This window comes from Notamacropus eugenii, chromosome 2 (assembly GCF_028372415.1).
Source record: "Notamacropus eugenii isolate mMacEug1 chromosome 2, mMacEug1.pri_v2, whole genome shotgun sequence".
Lineage (NCBI taxonomy): Eukaryota > Metazoa > Chordata > Mammalia > Diprotodontia > Macropodidae > Notamacropus > Notamacropus eugenii.
This window is the reverse complement of record NC_092873.1, coordinates 85,501,774-85,521,164: the sequence shown is the minus strand read 5'-3', so window position 1 is coordinate 85,521,164 and position 19,391 is coordinate 85,501,774. Positions and strand designations below refer to the sequence as shown.

The 19,391-nt window shown below is 43.7% G+C and overlaps 2 protein-coding genes and 2 non-coding genes across 4 annotated transcripts; 1 reads left to right on the top strand and 3 right to left on the bottom strand.

Moving 5' to 3' along the window:
* Nucleotides 1-311: 311 nt before the first annotated feature.
* Nucleotides 312-377, bottom strand: LOC140530618 (small nucleolar RNA SNORD52). The gene has a single exon (XR_011976046.1). It is a non-coding gene; the product is annotated as a small nucleolar RNA SNORD52 (small nucleolar RNA).
* A 611-nt stretch (nucleotides 378-988) lies between these two features.
* LOC140530628 (small nucleolar RNA SNORD48) lies at nucleotides 989-1,051 on the bottom strand. The gene has a single exon (XR_011976056.1). It is a non-coding gene; the product is annotated as a small nucleolar RNA SNORD48 (small nucleolar RNA).
* Nucleotides 1,052-13,071: 12,020 nt separating this feature from the next.
* Nucleotides 13,072-15,562, bottom strand: LOC140522255 (heat shock 70 kDa protein 1A). The gene has a single exon (XM_072637489.1). It carries the CDS (start codon nucleotides 15,318-15,320, stop codon nucleotides 13,389-13,391), a length of 1,932 nt encoding a protein of 643 aa, XP_072493590.1. The 5' UTR covers nucleotides 15,321-15,562; the 3' UTR covers nucleotides 13,072-13,388.
* A 624-nt stretch (nucleotides 15,563-16,186) lies between these two features.
* Nucleotides 16,187-19,042, top strand: LOC140522256 (heat shock 70 kDa protein 1-like). Its single transcript, XM_072637490.1, has one exon. The coding sequence runs from the start codon at nucleotides 16,776-16,778 to the stop codon at nucleotides 18,702-18,704; it is 1,929 nt and encodes a 642-aa protein (XP_072493591.1). The 5' UTR covers nucleotides 16,187-16,775; the 3' UTR covers nucleotides 18,705-19,042.
* Nucleotides 19,043-19,391: the final 349 nt, after the last annotated feature.

The window sequence follows — 19,391 nt, the reverse complement described above, 5'->3', positions numbered from 1 at the left end:
AAGCCACTTTCAGAACAGAATTCAAGGACTAATGGTATTAAATCCCAATCTTCACCCTTACCAAGAGGAAGTGCTGCAAACCATGACTTTGACAGAAAAGTGAAAGAAAAAAACAAGAAATCATATTTACTTTTAAAAGCCCAAGAAATTTAGTTCTAACAGTGGAGAAAAATATGAGAGAATACATAAGAGTTTCACAGCAGAAGTTATTAGGTCTACTCAATGACACCTATAGGAAGAGATTAGAGGACAAAGGACCCAGGAATGACTCCCTGACTACCCTACAATCCATGGTCTCAAATTCCCAAGATGGGTCAGTGTTTTTCTTGTCTCCAATGCAAGTGTCAGAGACTCTAGTCTGCAAACTCATCATTCCCACCTTTTAGGAGCATCAGAGAGGGAGGCCTAGGGTGGGAAATAGTATTCTAGGAGCACAGAAAAGGCACAAAAAGGGTACTATGTCATTCAAGGAGGGAGAAAATGCCATTGGGGAGATGAGTCCAGAAATTTGTAGAGCCTGGTTAAGGAGAAAAGACACTTGGATACTACTTTCAAAAGGAAAGGATATGTATGACAGGATGCATAGGAGAATCATAAGTTAATGGGCTGCAGAAGGTGGCATACAACTTAAAAACAAGAGCCAGACTTTTAGAAAGGTCCATGCAACCAATGGGGAAAGAACCTAAGGATCTCTTTTTGAGAGAAAATAGAAAATAATTTTTAAAAAAAGTAACAAATTAAAGGCAGGGTAATTTTCAACTAAGAAAAAAGAAAACAGGACTGGCTACTACTATGAATGGCTACTACTACATCTCTACATAGCACTTACCTTTCCTGTGTTTAAGCAGAATCTGTTGCTTAGAATCCCTACGTATGGGTAATGAGGGTGGGAACGAAGAATAGAGAAGGAAAAAGGAAAAAAAAGCAGAGCATTCAGAGAACCATCAAGAAACTGAAGGTCCCACGTCCCCCAAACCCCAACCAAGAGAGTCAGTGCGCTGCGGTAATAGCATCAAGGAGATACTCAGATCCACTCTGGGGTCATCATGCCAATCCAGGCCTCATCCCTACCCACCACCGAAACCCCCATTACAGCGGGTCACTTACCCACGGGTGCCTTCAGCCCAGTGGGTCCGAAGTCCTGAAAAGAAGGAAAATCAAGTCAGAAGCACAGAAGAGGGAGGCGAGAAATGCCCCCCTCCTCTCGTCGGAGGCTGGATCAGTTCCAAATGTTGACGTCACGGGGGCATCAGAAACTCTAGTCTGTAAAAGTAAGATCATCCTTTCCAGCTCCTTAGCCTTTACCCGACCCCGACTAGTACCTTCCCCTACACCCATGCCGGCCTTACCAGCAACCGAGGCCCGTCCCGGTGGCATTCGCGCCCCAATTCAAGGTGGGCAAACTTCACTCTGCCCGGTTCAACCCATGCTCTGGAGTAGCTCCTCACGCCTTCCCTTCCGGGACAACGCACGGGGTATCAGCCGTAGGCCGAACGGCGAAGCTCGGCCGCACACACGGCCGCCGTGACGCTACGCCCAGGGCGCATCACTAAGAGAGAGCGACGACCCGCGAGAAGAAAGGACGGTGGCGCGCCTAGAGGCGATTACTTAAAGCCGCGGGCGAGTGGGGGGTGGAGGGAAAGGGCCTTGAAAGGCGAGGCTGACCCTGTCAATGCCTAACCCAAGCGCCAGCCTCTTTCCTGACTCTTCTCTCGGTACAAGAAAAAAGCAAAGCAGAATGAAAGTGATAATGTCTTCTCTTGCAAGCCTATTATTTGTTTGGAGGGGAAATCTACGGAGGAATTTTTGTTGATGAAAACAAAGCCACACACAATGCAGGCAGATTGTGAGCCAAACCCGGGAAGGAACGTCCCCATAGTACGAGGGAAGTGCCGCGAGGGAGAGGAGGAAGGGGCGGGGATAGCGCTGGGGTGCGCTTCCCCTACCGGGATCCGCCCCTAAGACCTCCGGGCGCGCGCAGTTGGGAGGAGTTTTAAAAAAGGGGGGGCGGGGCGCGAAGCTCCCAGGGAGACGAGCCCTCATGCGCACGCGCGGCGATCCCTCGGGCTTTGGAATTCTGCGCCCCGCCCCCATCTCACCCTCGCCTTTGTCTTCTCCCTTTGTCTGCTCCTACCCGGGGAGTTCTGTGTCTGTTGTGTTCGTGAATCTCTCCTGCTGCCTTTTGGGAATGGGATTGGGGGTGGGGGGCGCTTGATGAGGAGCGGAGGGCATCACAAAGTTGTTGCGAAGGTGAAAAAAAAATACCCCCAAAATAAATATAGTACTGTGTGGTCTGCAAAATGCCTTACCTGGGCAGCTTTTAATCCTCACAGCCACCGGTGAGGTAGGTCTTATTATGCAATCAATCCCCATTTTGGGGAGAGAAAATAAGAAACTTAGACCTGGGAGGGACCTGCCCAAGGTCATGGAGACATTCAGAGGCTTGAGGCAGGTTTCGATCTCTCGTCTTCGTGCTTCCCAAGTCTGGGGCTGGGATCACCGCTCTCACTGAGACCCTTGAGTAGGGAGGCTGGACTGCACAGATATAAAGTGAAACAGTTCCTTGCTCTTAAGGAGTTTACAATCAAATAGGGAATCTAACACAGTAACTCATTTATATGCACTCTACAGGTTTTACTCAGGAAAACCATATGGGTATGCTAGCAATTAAAATATCAGGTTGGTTATGATAGAGATTAAAGTTTTGTTGGAGTTTAATGTGTCCAACCCCATCTGGAGTTTCCTTGATAAAGATATTGGAATGAGTTTGCCATTTCCTTCTCCAGCTCATTCCACAGATGAGGAAACTGAGGTAAACAGGGTTAAGTGACTTAACCAGGGTCACACAGCAGCTAGTAAATGTCTGAAGCTAGATTTGAGCTAAGGTCTTCCTGACTCCTGGCTCAGCGCTCTATCCCTTGAGCCACCTGAAGGGAGAGAATCTCGTGAAATATAAATGTATATAAATATATACAAATAAGATGAAAAATATGGAAAAATGTGCCCCCAAAGTCATGGACATATTATCTCAAGAAGGTCAGAGACAGAAAGAAAAGTCACATGTAAATCAAAGTAGTCATAGTAATACTTTTTTGTGGTGGTAATAAACTGGAAAGAAAGTGGATGCCTGTATTGATTGGAGTATGGCTAAATAAACTATAGTATATGAATGTACCTAAATATTGTACCTTAAGAAATGACAAAGATGAGAAATTCAGAGAAACTTGAGATTTTATATGAGCTGATACAGATTTTAAAGTAAACACAACCAGGAGAAAAACACCACCAGGACTGTGGCGGTATAAGTGAAAGCCACAATAAAAGGCTGTTGAATACAAGATGAATTGCAGTTGACCATCCTGGATCCTGAAGAGCAGATGATGAAACGGTGGGACACTACAGGACAGAAGAGCTGAATGTTCTTATAGTGAGTTTTTTCTAACAAACATAAACAAATTTAGGCTGCATGTACATGTTTATTTCTCTCAAAGAAGGCACACATGCATGTTTATGTGTGAGAGTTCATAAAAATGAGCTCAGAGTAAGGCCAAGTGAAGGAGGTTATATAAACAAGTGTTTCCCCTCCTTCTCTTCCTGACTCAGGATGCCTGTGTCAGCCAAAACTATAGTTTCCTTATCTGTCAGCCATAAACATGGGGCTGTCATAAAACATGGATGTCATAACAGGATAGTACCCATAAAATATCAACGTAGAAGTGCCAGTTAATCAAGATAGTGTCCGGATCAAGACACCTGGTCCTTATCAATCACAACAAAAAAAAGTTTCTGATCTGCTTCATCGAGCCTTGTGGTTGCTGATCCAGAAAGGAGCATTTGGGGTTCACTCAGAGAGCATACAAAGTAGGTATTGGTAGCATTAAGGTAGCCTCAGAAGGGCAAAAACAATGCCTTTCTCCCGATGGGTCAATCCAGGTTTTTGACCTTTTCCAGCGATGAGGGGCTCAAACTGGTTCCCAGTGGATAACGAAATAAATCGTAGCTGACAAAAGTTAGCCTCTGGCCCTGGTCAGGGTCAGAGCTTGAATTCTAATACAGAGCTCATTTGTCACCTTTCTGGATTCTTCTGATATCAAGGTTCTGAGAGAATTTGGAAGGTTTTCCAGCTCAAGTTGTGAATCACACTTTGGGGCAGAATTTGCTGGAGGTGAGGGGGAACCCTAGTTTCAAGCATAGCCACCCAATACATTCTGTCTAACGCACTCCCCACATCCACCAACGTATATAAATAAGCAAGTAAAGCCACCCGTCCATGACTCCTTTAACATTTTACCCTTGATTCTTTTGTAGAGGTGTGGAGGAAGAAGTATGGTGCCATCTTGGGACAAGTACTGGACATCTCCAGTCAGCAGGCCTGGGTTTGTTGGTATAGAATGGCTTGTTTACAAAATGGCTTAACCTTTGACCATCATTCAGATACCACAAGTAGAAAGAAGATTATGGCTGAAATTGAGCCAACAGTTTTGGGAAATGTTGCCAAATAACCTTCTCATCTACCTGCAGAATCTCTCCTTGAGAAGGAGAGATTTTCTACAGCATCTTCTCTCATAATCCATACACTTAATCCATATCCAGCCCTTATCCCTATATTCAAAAAGGAAGGAGCAAGTAAAGCCTTTATTGTATAAGGGGATGATATGGTCAGATCTGCACTTTGGGAAAATTGTGTTGAAACCTTAGTAGAGTCTGAGTCTGGAGTCAGGAAATCCTGAGTTCAAATCCATCTTCAGACACTTTACTAGCTGTGTCACTCTGGGCAAATCACTTAACCTCTGCCTGCCTCAGTATCCTCAACTGTAAAATGGGATTATAAGAGCACCTATCTTCCCAGATTGTGGAAGTATCAAATGAGATATTTGTAAAGGACTTAGCACAGCATCTGGCACATTATAGATACTTAATAAATGCTTCCTTCCTAAAACCCACCTTTGGTGACTTATTTTGACATTTTATTCTTGCCTCTTCTATGGGAAGACAGGGCCCCATTATAAATATTTGGAATGAATAGATATGTGAAACAGCCTGATATAGTATGGAATAAAAGAAAGAGTACTAAGTTTAGAATCAGAAGAACAGGGTTTGCATCCTGTTATGATCATTTAATACCTATGTGCCCTTGTGCAAATAATTTCATCTCCCTGGGTTTCAGTTTATTCGTTTATAAAATGAAGCAGTTGGATTGGAGGTCTCTTCTAGCTCTAAAACTATAGACCTAAGTCACTTTTCTTTTGACCTGTGGTTTCTTAATCTGTAGGATAGGGATAATAATACTTGACAGGTTTTGTTAACACAGGATTGTATGGAAGGATCCCTTACAAACTCTAAAACTACATGTAAATGATTATTCTGAGTTATGGCTATAAAGTAATTAAACAGATTTTAATGCATGCTTTTGAAATCAGTAATACCTTTATTATCTTGTCTTTAGCACCAACTAGGTAGGGCAATGGATAGAAAGCTGGACCTAGAGTCAGGAAAACCTGGGTTCAAGTCCCACCTTGGATGTGTTTATTAATTATGTGACCCTGGGCAAATCACTTAACCCCTGCCTGCCTCGGTTTCCTCGACTATAAAATGGGAATAATAAGAGCTGCTTTGCAAGATTAGAGATATTATTCGTAAAGTGTCTTGACACATATTAGTTATTATGTCTTCATTACTTGGATGTAGCATAACCAAATACAGCTGACATAGTGATGAATGCAGCAGAGGACAGGGAAATCTGACAACAGTTCCTCCTCAAATGAATTTCTTCTCTTCCTTTTCTCTACTGATTCATATTTCTGACTTCTTTCCAAACCAGGCTCAGAACACCTCTTCCATGAAACTTTCCTAGATGACCCCACTTCACTCTATTTACTTCTTTATTTCATAACTCTTCAACATTCCCAACATTGTTTGCTTTACAGCTGAATGTTCAGAAGTTACAAATTCAACAGACAATATCAAGCACTTACTATGTGTAAATCATTGCGTTAGGTACTGAGGAAAATGAAAAGATAAATAGAATCTGGCTCCTGTCCTTGTGGTGCATGCAACCTAAGGTCCTAAGATTTGTACACATGTAACCCATGTTTGAAACACCTTGGGTTTTGTCCCAGAAAATTTCCTGTATATTTTTGGCAAGAGACAAGGAAACGTGGGAAGTGCAGGACTCAAAAGCTACATTATCTGAGCCTTTTAACTGAAAAACAGTTGTTTAAGATAGTTTACTGTTTCCATAAGAGAATCTCCATGCTTTGTGGAAAACCTACCAGCAAGAGATACAGCATAGGACAGGAATGGCTACCATTTCGGTTTGATTTCAGACCCCACACACATTCAAGGAAGGAACCAGAAGTTGGCTGCAATCGATCGGGCAGCTGGCTCAGGTGGGCCCGTTTGAGCAACTAGCAGTTAGGTCCTTAGAGCAGATACTATGAGAACCCACCCTGGAGGTAGAAAGCCTTCTCCAGTCTGTTGGGCAGTTCAGAGTTGGCAGAGAGGTGTCTTTCCTGTTCCCTTGGGCCCTTAAAAGCTGGGTGTGGAAAGTACATGCTCACATGTACAGAACTAGGTGGGGAAAGTTGAACTATCAGACCTTACTAGGAGTGGCTAGGCTCAGACTCTTGGGAGTTTCAAAGTCATATCTTTCGTTTTTTATTCTATTGAGTAAATGCACTCTAATATATAATAATGTTTATTGTTATTAACACCTACATAGCAACTAATGAGTATATGTCATGTGTAGTTTGGAAGGAGAATGGAATCTCAAACGGATATGGGATATAGGCAAAAAGCACCAAATAAATTTTGTGAGGGGTTTCATTTTGTTTTACTAGGGGCCTATGATTTTTTTTTGTGAAGGTAACTCCCAGAGAAAGACTCTGACAAAGCAATTGTGCAACTGTTAGGTCTTAGACTTTTGCCTGGGGTGATAGAAGGTTAAATGACTTGCTCAATCAATCAGCCAGTTTGTGTGATAGGCAGGATTTGAACCCAAATCTTTGGCTCAAGTCTATTCATTAGAGTAGAAGTGCCAAACCTACAGTTGTAGCTGCAACACTACTGTGTGTCGGCCAAACCAGATTAAAATGTAATTGGGAAGTATTTAACAAAATAAATGAAAATACAATAGAACATAGAGAATGTTAATTTGTGGTTTTCTAAGTCAACATACAACCTACAGATATCCTTTATGTATGGCTTAGTTCCTCCATTCTCCTCACTTTCTCTTTGATTTTGATGCCACTGTACTAGATCATACTGCCTCTATTACTGCTGAAAATTTTCATATTGCATACCCTAGACTAGAGTAGTGATTTCACTAAAAGATTGGAAGCTGAAGGTATTGCGTTAGGTATTGAGGAAAATGAAAAGATAAATAGAATCTGGCTCCTGTCCTTGTGGTGCATGCAACCTAAGGTCCTAAGATTTGTACACATGTAACCCATGTTTGAAACGCCTTGGTTTTTGTCCCAGAAAATTTCCTGTATATTTAATAATTTAATAATAATTCTCTCCTAGGTTATCTCCCCTATTCTCTCCTCTCCTCTCTAAAATGTGAACCAATTCAACTCTAAGTTGTCTCTAGCCCCCTGATATCACTGACTATATCTAGCCAAGCTTCAGCCTTAGATCACTCCCACCCTTATTCCTATGCAACTGAACAAAGGTGGAGAAAAGCTTGTAACCTTTCTGACTGATTTATGTTACATAACCTCAACTGGGTCTTCACTGCTGCTGGACAAGCCTATCTCTCTTGTGAACTCACTTCCTACTCTTCAACACAGTTCTGGATTTTCTCATCCCACCTCAAACCTCCCATGGCTCCCCTTTCTAATTTAGAATCTTGCCTCATATTTTACAGGAAAAAAATTAGACTACATGCCATGAACTAGCTCCCTCTTCTCCCCACATTTTAGGGCATCATTCTCTCCTGCTTCTTGTCCTACCTATCTAACTATCCCTTCTCTGCCTTCTTTATTAGATCCTCCTTCAGATCACACCCTCTCACCACAGGAATCCCTCAGGGTTCTGTCCTGGATCCTCTTATACTACTTTGCTTGGTGATCTCTTCAGCTCCCATGGATTTAATTACCATCTGCATGCAGATGATTCTCCAAATCTACCTCTCCTGCCCCAATCTCTCCACTGACCTTCAATCTTGTATCTGCAGCTTCCTTTCAGACATCTCCAACTGGATTTAAATTCATTTAACATGTAACATTTAAATTCAATATGTCCAAAACAAAACTCATTCTCCACATCCAATCTACTGCCGAGTCCTGTTGATTTCACCTTCAAAACATTTCTTGAATATGCCTGCATCTCTCCTCTGACACCTGTCATCAATCTAGTGCTACTCTGTCACCATATGTCTGTATTATGGCAACAGCCTGCTGCTGGATCCATCTGCCTCCAATCTCTCCCTGTTCCAATACATTATTCATTTAGCCACTAATGTGATTTCCTAAAATTCAAGTCTGATCATATCACCTTCCCTCCCTTCTCCCGCCCTCCCAAACTCCAGTGGCTTCCTATTGCCTCTAAGAGCAAATACAAAATGCTTTGTCTGGCACTTCATCACGTAGCCCCCTCTTCCCTTTTCTACTGTTATGTCTTACTCCCTGACAAGTACATTGGCCTCCCAGTTGTCCTAGAAACAAGACACTTTATTTCTGGGCTCCAGGCATGTTCTCTTACTGGAATGCTGTCCCTCCTCTCTGACTCCTGACCTCTCTGGCTTCCTTTGAAGTTCCAACTAAATTCTCGCCTTCTATAAGAAGCTTTCTGCAACACCTCTTAATGCTATTGCCGCCCTTCTGTTAACCATTCACTGTTTATCCTGTAGCGTGCTTTAGATGTATTTCGTTGCATGTTGATTGTAAGCCTCTTTTTTGTGTCCCCAGTACTTACCACAGTGCTTGGCATGTAGTAGGCACACATAGTAGACCCTTAATAAATGTTCATTGCTTTACTGATTGATTAAAAGATCCACACAAATAAATCTTATTCATATATGTGCGAAAGGCCTGGGGATTTACAACCTAAAATCAAATATGTCCCTGCTGAACCTGAAAATTAGAGTGCTGGGAGCACCACCTTGTGGCTTAGACAGAGACTGCACCATTGTCAATTTGGGCCTCAGTGCATTTAATAGCAGAAAACAATGAACCTGGGTTATATCAAAATGGAGCACGGTATTTCACAAACATAATACCTCAAATATGTATATCATTCACTTCTACAAATCCCTTTCTTTACAACAACCTTTTGAGGCAGGTAGTATAATAATTATTATATTATTTGTGCATTTTTACAAATAAGGAAACAGATTAAGTGATTTTTCCAGAATCAAAGCTAATAAAAATCATAGCTTGGTTCTGAATCCAGGTCTCCTGATTCCAAGTCTTTTGTGCTCTCCAGTGCCACATATGCAACTAATCAATTACAGTGAAAAGCAGACCATCATCTATACATAGTAAGAAAGGCACAAGCAAAATATTATTAGAGTTCTAAGGAAGGAAAGATCATTAAAGGAGAGGATCAGGAAAGGTTTCATAACAGAGGTAATAGGAAAATATGGAAGGTTTCACAAATGTGATGCTTCTTGGCAACATTTCAGGTTTATCAGTGTAGAAACAGGAAGGACTCTAAAATTTTTTTCCTTTGTGGTATTTTTTCCAATTACATGTAAAGATAGTTTTCAACATTCACTTTTATAAGATTTTGAATTCCCAATTTTTTTCTCCTTTCCTCTCCTCCCCCTTTCCCAAGGTGGCAAGCAATCTGATATAGACTATATATGTACAATCATATTAAACATATTTATACATTGGGTATGTTGTGAAAGAAAAATCAGAACAAAAGGGGAATACCAGGAGAAAGAAAAAAGAGAAAAAATAGTATGCTTCAATCTATATAGTTCTTTCCATAGTTCTTTCTCTGGATATGGATGGCATTTTCCATAATGAGTCTTTTGGAATAGTCTTGGATCATTATATTGCTGAGAAAAGCCAAGTCCATCATAGTTGACCATAGAACAATGTTGCTTTTACTGTATACAACGGTCTCCTGGTTCACTTCACTCAGCATCTGTTCATGTTAAGTCTTTCCAGGTTTTTCTGAAATCTGCCTGTTCATCATTTCATATAGCACAATAGTATTCTATTACATTTATATACCACAGCTTGTTCAGCCATTCCTCAATTGATGGGCATCCCCTCAATTTCCAGTTCTTCACCACCACAAAAAGAACTGCTATAAATATTTTTGTACATGTAAGTCCTTTTCCCTTTCTTATAATCTCGCTTTGGGATACAGACCTAGTAGTGGTATTGTGGATCAAAGGGAGGAAGGCCTCTAAATTAAGGGGATCTGACATATCAAAGAATGTCAGAGAACAATGGGACTGTAGAAATCATGTAAACTAACCTTCATTTTATAGAGAAAAGAGACTTCCCCAAGGTCACCTAGCAAGCTAGTGGTAGAGCTAGGACCAGGATTCAGGTCTTTTGCCTCATTCCTGTACTTTTCCATTACACCATCTTCTGTGATTCTTTGGTATGTGGCCAGGAATTCTCCTCTCCTCTGCAACAAAGCTGTTCCAGAGGATTTCTGAAGTCCTTTCAGCTCTATTTTTTTACGATCTTGTGATTTTCCGATCCTTTCACTACACAACCATCACTGGGTCTTTCTCACAATGAAACACCCTATCGTTCTCCATTCCCTTTCTAGTCCCTACCCTTTGGTTCACACTGAAGCCCTACTGCCTGACTATAAAGGGAACTCCTGCTCCCTTCCCCTACTATTTAAAGGAGCTAGTTGATGCCTCAAAGTTTAGAGTCCTCTAATCAACTGGCTTGACTGGTGAGGATAGAGAAAACCCTTCTTTACAATTGTGGATGTAAGGGATTTGTTTTTAGTTATAACCCAAACAAGAAAACCTCATATATATTTTCCCATAGAAACCCTATGGTTAGATTCTGTAACATTACAATTCACCTACATTTTGAGTTAAATTGGCTGACTCAGGAATCTAATAATCATGTTTAACAACATATGTAAGGAAAAAGAGATTTACTAATGACTTTTTCCTAATTACTGATTTGATAAACTCAACTTTCTTAGGGACTACTTTCATTTTAAAAGAAGTACTTATTTTTTAAGTACTTATTAACCCAAATTTCTCTCTAATTGATGGAATATTTGGGCAGATTTTTTGATCTGGGATTTCCAATGGCTCTTGCCTATTCTCTCCTTTGTGCCACTACAGTTAAACCTAAGAAAAGAAGGGATTGAGGTAGCACTTCACTTTTGAAAGGTTGTGGACCCCTAGCCAGTAGACTTATTAATGAAAACTTTAGCAATTTTAATTTTAATCTTTGAGTTTATGTTTTGTGTGAAATATTTATAGATTATCATTGCCATATTATGACCAAGTGGTCAAACTTCAGATGACAAATATCCTTGTTCTCAAACAGCAAACAGTAATTTAGGATTGAGGGAGAGATTTAAATAAAACAAAAACATTGTCTAAAACCTATGCCTCTTTAGCTGCCTGGGTCTGTCTTCTTTAGTCTGTCTGGATAAAGAATGTTTCCTATTTCTTTTTTTGTCCATTCCTCCATGGTATTTAGTGCAGAATTCCATACCTTGTAGATGTTTTATATTAATTAGTAATGACACTGTAATACAATATTCAGTACTTCATGATATATTCAACTGAATAATTCCATCTACGGAAACGAAGATTTTTCTAAACTTTTTTTAATTAAAAGGTTTAAAGGTTTAAGTGGGCTTGGCCTTAGAAATAAACATCTACATACCGAAGTACTGAGAAATAAATACACTGGTACCAGCAAGCACAGTGTATGTACAAGGAGACACACAAGGAATGCAAGCAAATACCTACACTTATTCATGGAAAGGCTCATATTTTTCCTATGAAATTAAATGGGAATTGAAAATTATGGAGGCCTTGATATGCACAGCCTTTGATTCAGCCTAACTAGCTTGTAGGGGAAATCCAGTGAGCATGTCCTAACTTGAAGAAGGTTAGGCTTCCCTGCTTCTTGCCATCTGATTGAGATCTTGGCTACAGGGACAGTGGAAACTTCAGCTCACTGTTTCCCAATTTTAAGAACTACTCCTGACCCAGACAACTGACAGCTTCTATCCCTTTTCCCCAACTCATAACGTACCTTTCTAATTCTGTCTTTTCAGTCAGAAGCTTGACAGGGATACCTCCTGTCATCCTATGATAAATGTAATTTATCCCTCCAGGGTTGTGTCCCAGGACTAATAGTTTAATAAAAGAAACTGTGCTGCAGAGTCAAAAGAATGAGTTAAAATCCTAGCTCTACTGCCCAACACCTGTGTAATGGGCAAGCAGTTGGATAAACTGGCTTTTAAGTTCCCTTGCAAGCTCTAAATTCACAATACTTTGTTCTTTAGGAATTTACCACCATCCTCCTTCCTCCCCACTAACCAAGCACCTAAAGCTTTACGTACTTTGATAGAACTTATCCATTAAACCAGTGTTAGGGAATCTTAGGATCAAGTAAAGTGAGAAGAATTTTTCTATGTTCTTGTGGTTCTGGGTCCCATGCTCCCTCTAATGTCACTTCACTTACATTTTTAATGTTTTATTGCTAGTCACTGGAGGCCATTCTTGTACTGCCTGTAGGCAGAGGGTCATATAAGGAAGGGGACCACTTTTCAGTCCCAGGGCTCTGGGGTCATTCAGTGAACAGACCTAAAATCCTTTTGCCCTCTCTTTCTACCTAAAGTCTTTTATCAGCAAAGATCCCATTCCTCTCTCAGGATTCAAAGGTCTTTCCCTTAGCCCTCCCCTTCTTCCAAATCCAAGTCTATCTCACTAACTCACCCACAAACCAGACACCTTCCCCTCACCAAACCCATTTTACCCTTCCCTCAGAAATTGCTCTCCTTACTAAAAACCATGTTTTACATAATCTCATTGCAACTTCCCCCAACCTTTAATCAATAGGTGTTACTAATTAAGTAGAAGTGGATTAAAAAAAACAAAAAACAGACAGACACTAGTGATTCATTTTGACAGTTTATTTTTCCTAGTTTCTAAGTCATTACCTACTGAAAATAAAAATAGAAAATATCTGAATTATGAACAAGTGCACTACACAGCAAGACAAGTAGGAGAGGCAGTGCTGATTCACTCCCAAGTTTGGGAAAAGGAGAAGAAAAAATAAAACACTTGTTAAAAGGACAGAAGGCTGTAATTATATTTCAGAGTGATTATATATTATATATATTAAAGGAGGAATATCGTAATGGAAGCAAAGATTCCCCAAATTCCCAGAATCTCAGAAGTGTAACATAGTCCAGTGGTGGAAGACAGAGTACAATTAATCCACCTCTTCAATAGTGGGGCCGGTTCCAGAGCTTGAATGCTGGGACTGAGCCCCACGACTTCCCCCAGGGGGACCCCCAGCTCCCTGGTAAAGGCCTGTAATGATAGGGTTACACACCTGCTCCAACTCCTTCCTCTTATGCTCAAACTCTTCTTTCTCAGCCAACTGGTTGGCATCAAGCCAAGAAATAGCCTCCTGGCATTTCTCCAGCACCTTTCTCTTGTCTTCCTCACTAATCTTGCCCTTCAGGCCTTCATCCTCCACTGCACTTTTCATGTTGAAAGCATAAGATTCCAGAGCATTCTTGGCAGAGACTTTCTCCCTCTGGGCCTCATCCTCAGCTTTATATTTCTCTGCATCTTGTACCATTCTTTCCACTTCCTCCTTGGTCAGGCGGCCTTTATCATTAGTGATGGTGATCTTATTGGCTTTGCCTGTGCTCTTATCCACAGCTGTGACATTCAGAATTCCATTGGCATCAATGTCAAAGGTCACCTCAATCTGGGGAACACCACGAGGAGCAGGAGGGATGCCACTCAGGTCAAAACGACCCAGGAGGTTGTTGTCTTTGGTCATGGCCCGTTCTCCCTCATATACCTGGATCAGAACACCTGGCTGGTTGTCAGAATAGGTGGTGAAGATTTGGGTCTGCTTGGTGGGGATGGTAGAGTTGCGTTTGATCAGTGCTGTCATCACACCCCCTGCTGTCTCCAGCCCCAGGGACAGTGGTGCCACATCCAACAGTAACAGGTCCTGCACTTTCTCTGATTTGTCACCCATGAGAATGGCTGCCTGCACTGCTGCTCCATAGGCCACAGCCTCATCAGGGTTGATACTCTTGTTCAGGTCTCTGCCATTGAAGAAATCTTGCAGCAGTTTCTGCACCTTGGGGATGCGAGTAGAGCCACCCACAAGGACAATGTCATGGATCTGAGCCTTGTCCATCTTGGCATCTCTCAGTGCCTTCTCTACAGGCTCCAGGGTCCCCCGGAACAGATCTGAGCACAACTCTTCAAACCTAGCACGGGTAATGGATGTATAAAAGTCAATACCCTCAAATAATGAATCAATTTCCAGGCTGGCTTGAGTGCTGGAGGAGAGGGTTCTCTTAGCTCTCTCACAGGCTGTTCGAAGTCTTCTCACAGCACGCTTGTTCTGGCTGATATCTTTCTTATGTTTTCGCTTGAATTCCTCAACAAAGTGGTTCACCATTCGGTTGTCAAAGTCCTCCCCACCCAGGTGGGTGTCTCCAGCAGTGGCTTTCACCTCAAAAATCCCATCATCAATGGTGAGAATGGAGACATCAAAAGTGCCCCCACCCAGGTCAAAGATCAGGACATTTCTCTCACCCTTACCAGACCGGTCCAGGCCATAAGCAATGGCAGCTGCTGTAGGCTCATTAATGATTCTCAGCACATTGAGGCCAGCAATCACTCCAGCATCCTTGGTGGCCTGGCGTTGAGAGTCATTGAAATATGCTGGGACAGTGATGACAGCATTGGTGACTGAGTAGCCCAAGTAGGCCTCAGCAGTCTCCTTCATCTTGGTCAACACCATGGAGGAGATCTCTTCAGGGTAGAAGGCCTTGTTCTCACCTTTGTAGGAAACTTGCACTTTAGGCTTACCCCCATCATTTATCACCTGGAAGGGCCAGTGCTTCATATCAGACTGCACCACAGGATCTCCAAATTTGCGGCCAATTAGACGTTTGGCATCAAAGACTGTGTTCTGGGGATTCAAAGCCACCTGGTTTTTGGCTGCATCCCCAATGAGTCTCTCTGTATCTGTGAAGGCCACATAGCTCGGAGTGGTGCGATTGCCCTGGTCATTGGCAATGATCTCTACCTTGCCGTGCTGGAACACCCCCACGCAAGAGTAGGTGGTGCCCAGGTCGATGCCAATGGCGGTGGCTTTAGAAGATGACATACTGGATAATTTCCCCGGAGCTCTGGTTCTGAAGCTCAGCCCAGGAAGCTGCAGGCACAGCACGCACCGAACGGGAGCGCAGGAGACTCGGAAAAATACTCCTTGACTCGGGATCTTCCAAGAGGCTACAGTTCTGGCTGTCTCGCAGTCGTTCTGGACTCTCGATCTTCCGCGAAAAATCAGAAACTTCTGTGGCGCAGTTTCTCCAGTTAGCAAGCTGTCAGAAGCAGCTGCAGTGCTCAGTATTTATATATTCTCCAAGGGCCCGCCTTTTCTTATGTCTCAGCCAATCACAGCGCTCATGGGGAGGGGGCCCCTCCCTTTCTCCCCCTCCCGTTCAAGAATTTTCCAGCGATTTCGCGCCATGGAGGAGGCCTCTAGGCGCTCAGTCCCGCCCCCAAAGCGACTCGAACCAATCATCGCGGGCGTCCCACCCCTCTTCAGAACTTTCGGGATATTTCTGGGTGTTCCTGGGAATTACGAGCTTGGGGGCGGGAGAGAATAGAGGGGAGGAGGCTTACGTAGTGAGTGGACAGCTGATTTTGGCGCCGCCCACTTCCCTTCGTTACCATGGCAACGGACTGCCGGCTCACCCTCTCCCGTTTGGGAACGAGAATAAAATGGACAAAGAGAGTTGTGCGTCTGCCGCGCCACTTGGTCCATGGAGCGACTGGGGCTGTGTTTACGTTAATGCCCGCGACGTTATACATAGGCTAAGGGCAGAAAGCCAGGGGAGTGTTTGAAAGGCGCATGAAATTCTAGACTGGTCAGAATGGGGGGAGGGGAGGGCCGCAGGGGTGAGGCTATTGGAGATTCTGATTGGTCCCCGGACGTTGGGGGGAGGGGCGGCTGACTGAGGCAGAGAAAGTACCCGAATGTTCCTGAGAAGGACCTTAACCAGCGCCCGGGGAGGAAGGCGGGGCCTTGGGCAGAGCGGAGAAGGAGAGATGGGTGGGAGGGTGGCGCTTATGGAGATCGTGATTGGTTGGCTCTGTCAGAAAGAGGCGGGACCTGCGGTTCAGACCGTTGCGAACGTTGTTGAGGCAGGGTGCCAGGGACTAGGACTCTTCGGGAACCTCTCAGGGCCGTAATTGGTTGAAACGAGAAGGGGTGGGGTGAGAGCTTAGGATAGGGGCCTGATGTTGATGAGGGGCGGAGCTAGGCCCTCCTGAGGTGACCCCCATAGAGCCTTGGCCCCAGTTTTGTCATCTCCCCTTACCCCCAAAGAAAAGTGAGCTGAACCTGCCAAAAGGGACCTGGATCTGGAGAAAACTGGTGGAACCGGGTGCTGGGAGGCAGGCTTTCTGAGAGGCCCGGCCCCTCCCCAGGTGTTAGCCAGAGAGAGGAAAACATCTCCCAACCCCCACCCTGAGAGGACCTGTTTGTAACCGGGCCCAGTAGTCACCCTGACAGGGACCCATCCTTTAGCCTTCCCAGAGCTTGTGGGAAGGAGTCATGTCATCTGCCAGAAGTACCGCCATTGGCATCGACCTGGGCACCACCTATTCTTGCGTGGGGGTGTTCCAGCACGGCAAGGTAGAGATCATTGCCAATGACCAGGGTAATCGCACCACTCCCAGCTATGTGGCCTTCACAGACACAGAGAGACTCATTGGGGATGCAGCCAAAAACCAGGTGGCTATGAACCCCCAGAACACAGTCTTTGATGCCAAACGTCTAATTGGCCGCAAATTTGGAGATTCTGTGGTGCAGTCTGATATGAAGCACTGGCCCTTCCAGGTGATAAATGATGGGGGTAAGCCTAAAGTGCAAGTTTCCTACAAAGGTGAGAACAAGGCCTTCTACCCTGAAGAGATCTCCTCCATGGTGTTGACCAAGATGAAGGAGACTGCTGAGGCCTACTTGGGCCATACAGTCACCAATGCTGTCATCACTGTCCCAGCATATTTCAATGACTCTCAACGCCAGGCCACCAAGGATGCTGGAGTGATTGCTGGCCTCAATGTGCTGAGAATCATCAATGAGCCTACAGCAGCTGCCATTGCTTATGGACTGGATAAGGGAAGTCAGGGAGAGAGACATGTCCTGATCTTTGACCTGGGTGGGGGCACTTTTGATGTCTCCATTCTCACCATTGAGGAAGGAATTTTTGAGGTAAAATCCACTGCTGGAGACACCCACCTGGGTGGGGAGGACTTTGACAACCGAATGGTGAACCACTTTGTTGAGGAATTCAAGCGAAAACATAAGAAAGATATCAGCCAGAACAAGCGTGCTGTGAGAAGACTTCGAACAGCCTGTGAGAGAGCTAAGAGAACCCTGTCTTCCAGCACTCAAGCCAATCTTGAGATTGACTCCTTATTTGAAGGCATTGACTTTTATACTTCTGTCACTAGGGCAAGGTTTGAAGAGCTATGCTCAGATCTGTTCCGGGGGACCCTGGAACCTGTAGAGAAAGCCCTGAGAGATGCCAAGATGGACAAAACAAAAATTAATGACGTTGTCCTTGTGGGTGGCTCTACTCGAATCCCCAAGGTGCAGAAACTGCTGCAAGATTTCTTCAATGGCAGAGACCTGAACAAGAGTATCAACCCTGATGAGGCTGTGGCCTATGGAGCAGCAGTGCAGGCAGCCATTCTCATGGGTGACAAATCAGAGAAAGTGCAGGACCTGTTACTGTTGGATGTGGCACCACTTTCCCTGGGACTGGAGACAGCAGGGGGTGTGATGACAACACTGATCAAACGCAACTCTACCATCCCCACCAAGCAGACCCAAATCTTCACCACCTATTCTGACAACCAGCCAGGTGTCCTGATCCAGGTATATGAGGGAGAACGGGCCATGACCAAAGACAACAACCTCCTGGGTCGTTTTGACCTGAGTGGCATCCCTCCTGCTCCTCGTGGTGTTCCCCAGATTGAGGTGACCTTTGACATTGATGCCAATGGAATTCTGAATGTCACAGCTATGGATAAGAGCACAGGCAAAGCCAATAAGATCACCATCACTAATGATAAAGGCCGCCTGACCAAGGAACAGATTGAGCAAATGGTGCATGATGCAGAAAAATATAAATCAGAAGATGAGGCCCAGAGGGAGAAAGTTGCTTCTAAAAATGCCCTAGAATCCTATGCCTTCAACATGAAGAATGCAGTGAGTGAGGAAGGCCTGAAGGGAAAAATCAGTGATGAGGACAAGAAAAAAGTGCTAAAAAAATGCCAAGAGGTTCTTTCCTGGTTAGAATCCAATCAGTTAGCTGAGAAGGAGGAGTATGAGCATAAGAGGAAAGAATTAGAGCAGGTGTGTAACCCTATCATCACCAGGCTCTACCAGGGAGCTGGGGGAGGGATGGGAGGCACTTGTTCATATGTTCCTCCAAAAGGACCCCACTCTGGTCCCACTATTGAGGAAGTAGATTAATAGCCTTCTCTATGTGGGATTAGAGGGCCCTGAGGAGCCCATAGCCCACATTTTACCTCTTGCCCCCTTCCCTCAGTACCAGTTATGCCTTTCCAATTCACTTTACTTGTATCTCAATTGTCCTTGACCATCCTAGAAGGATTTTGGTGATTACTTTTCCATTTCCAAATCTCACAATCCTGTGACACTGGAACAATACTCTTAGAATAGCAAGGCCTTTGTTGGACTAGTTAGGTGAATTTGAATTTCTGTTTATTTTTAATCTAGCCCTGGATTTTTCACTTCCATCCAGGGAGGTTGAGTAGTTTATCACTCAATAAATTCATGCTTAAAGGAAATGATGTGTGATATTTAGGGGGTCTAAGTGGGATACCTGGTTGTCATGAGAAAAATTGCTATGAATGTATGTTCTGTGCCTGATTGCTGAGGGTGGTTAAATAAGGTCACAGGACTAATGAAGCCAAAATTTAAATCCAATTTTTTTAGTTTTCATCCTTCTTGACCTCTCTGCAGTTTTTACTGCTTGTTATTGACTACCTACTTCTAAATATTTCTGTGACTTTCCTGTTTCCCTTCTCTGACCATTCCTTCTGTCTCCTTTGGTGGATTATCCTCCATTTTATGCTCTCTAATCAAAGTTTCCCAAGACTGTCCTAGGCCTCCTTTTCTCTTTTCTCTCTGCATGTA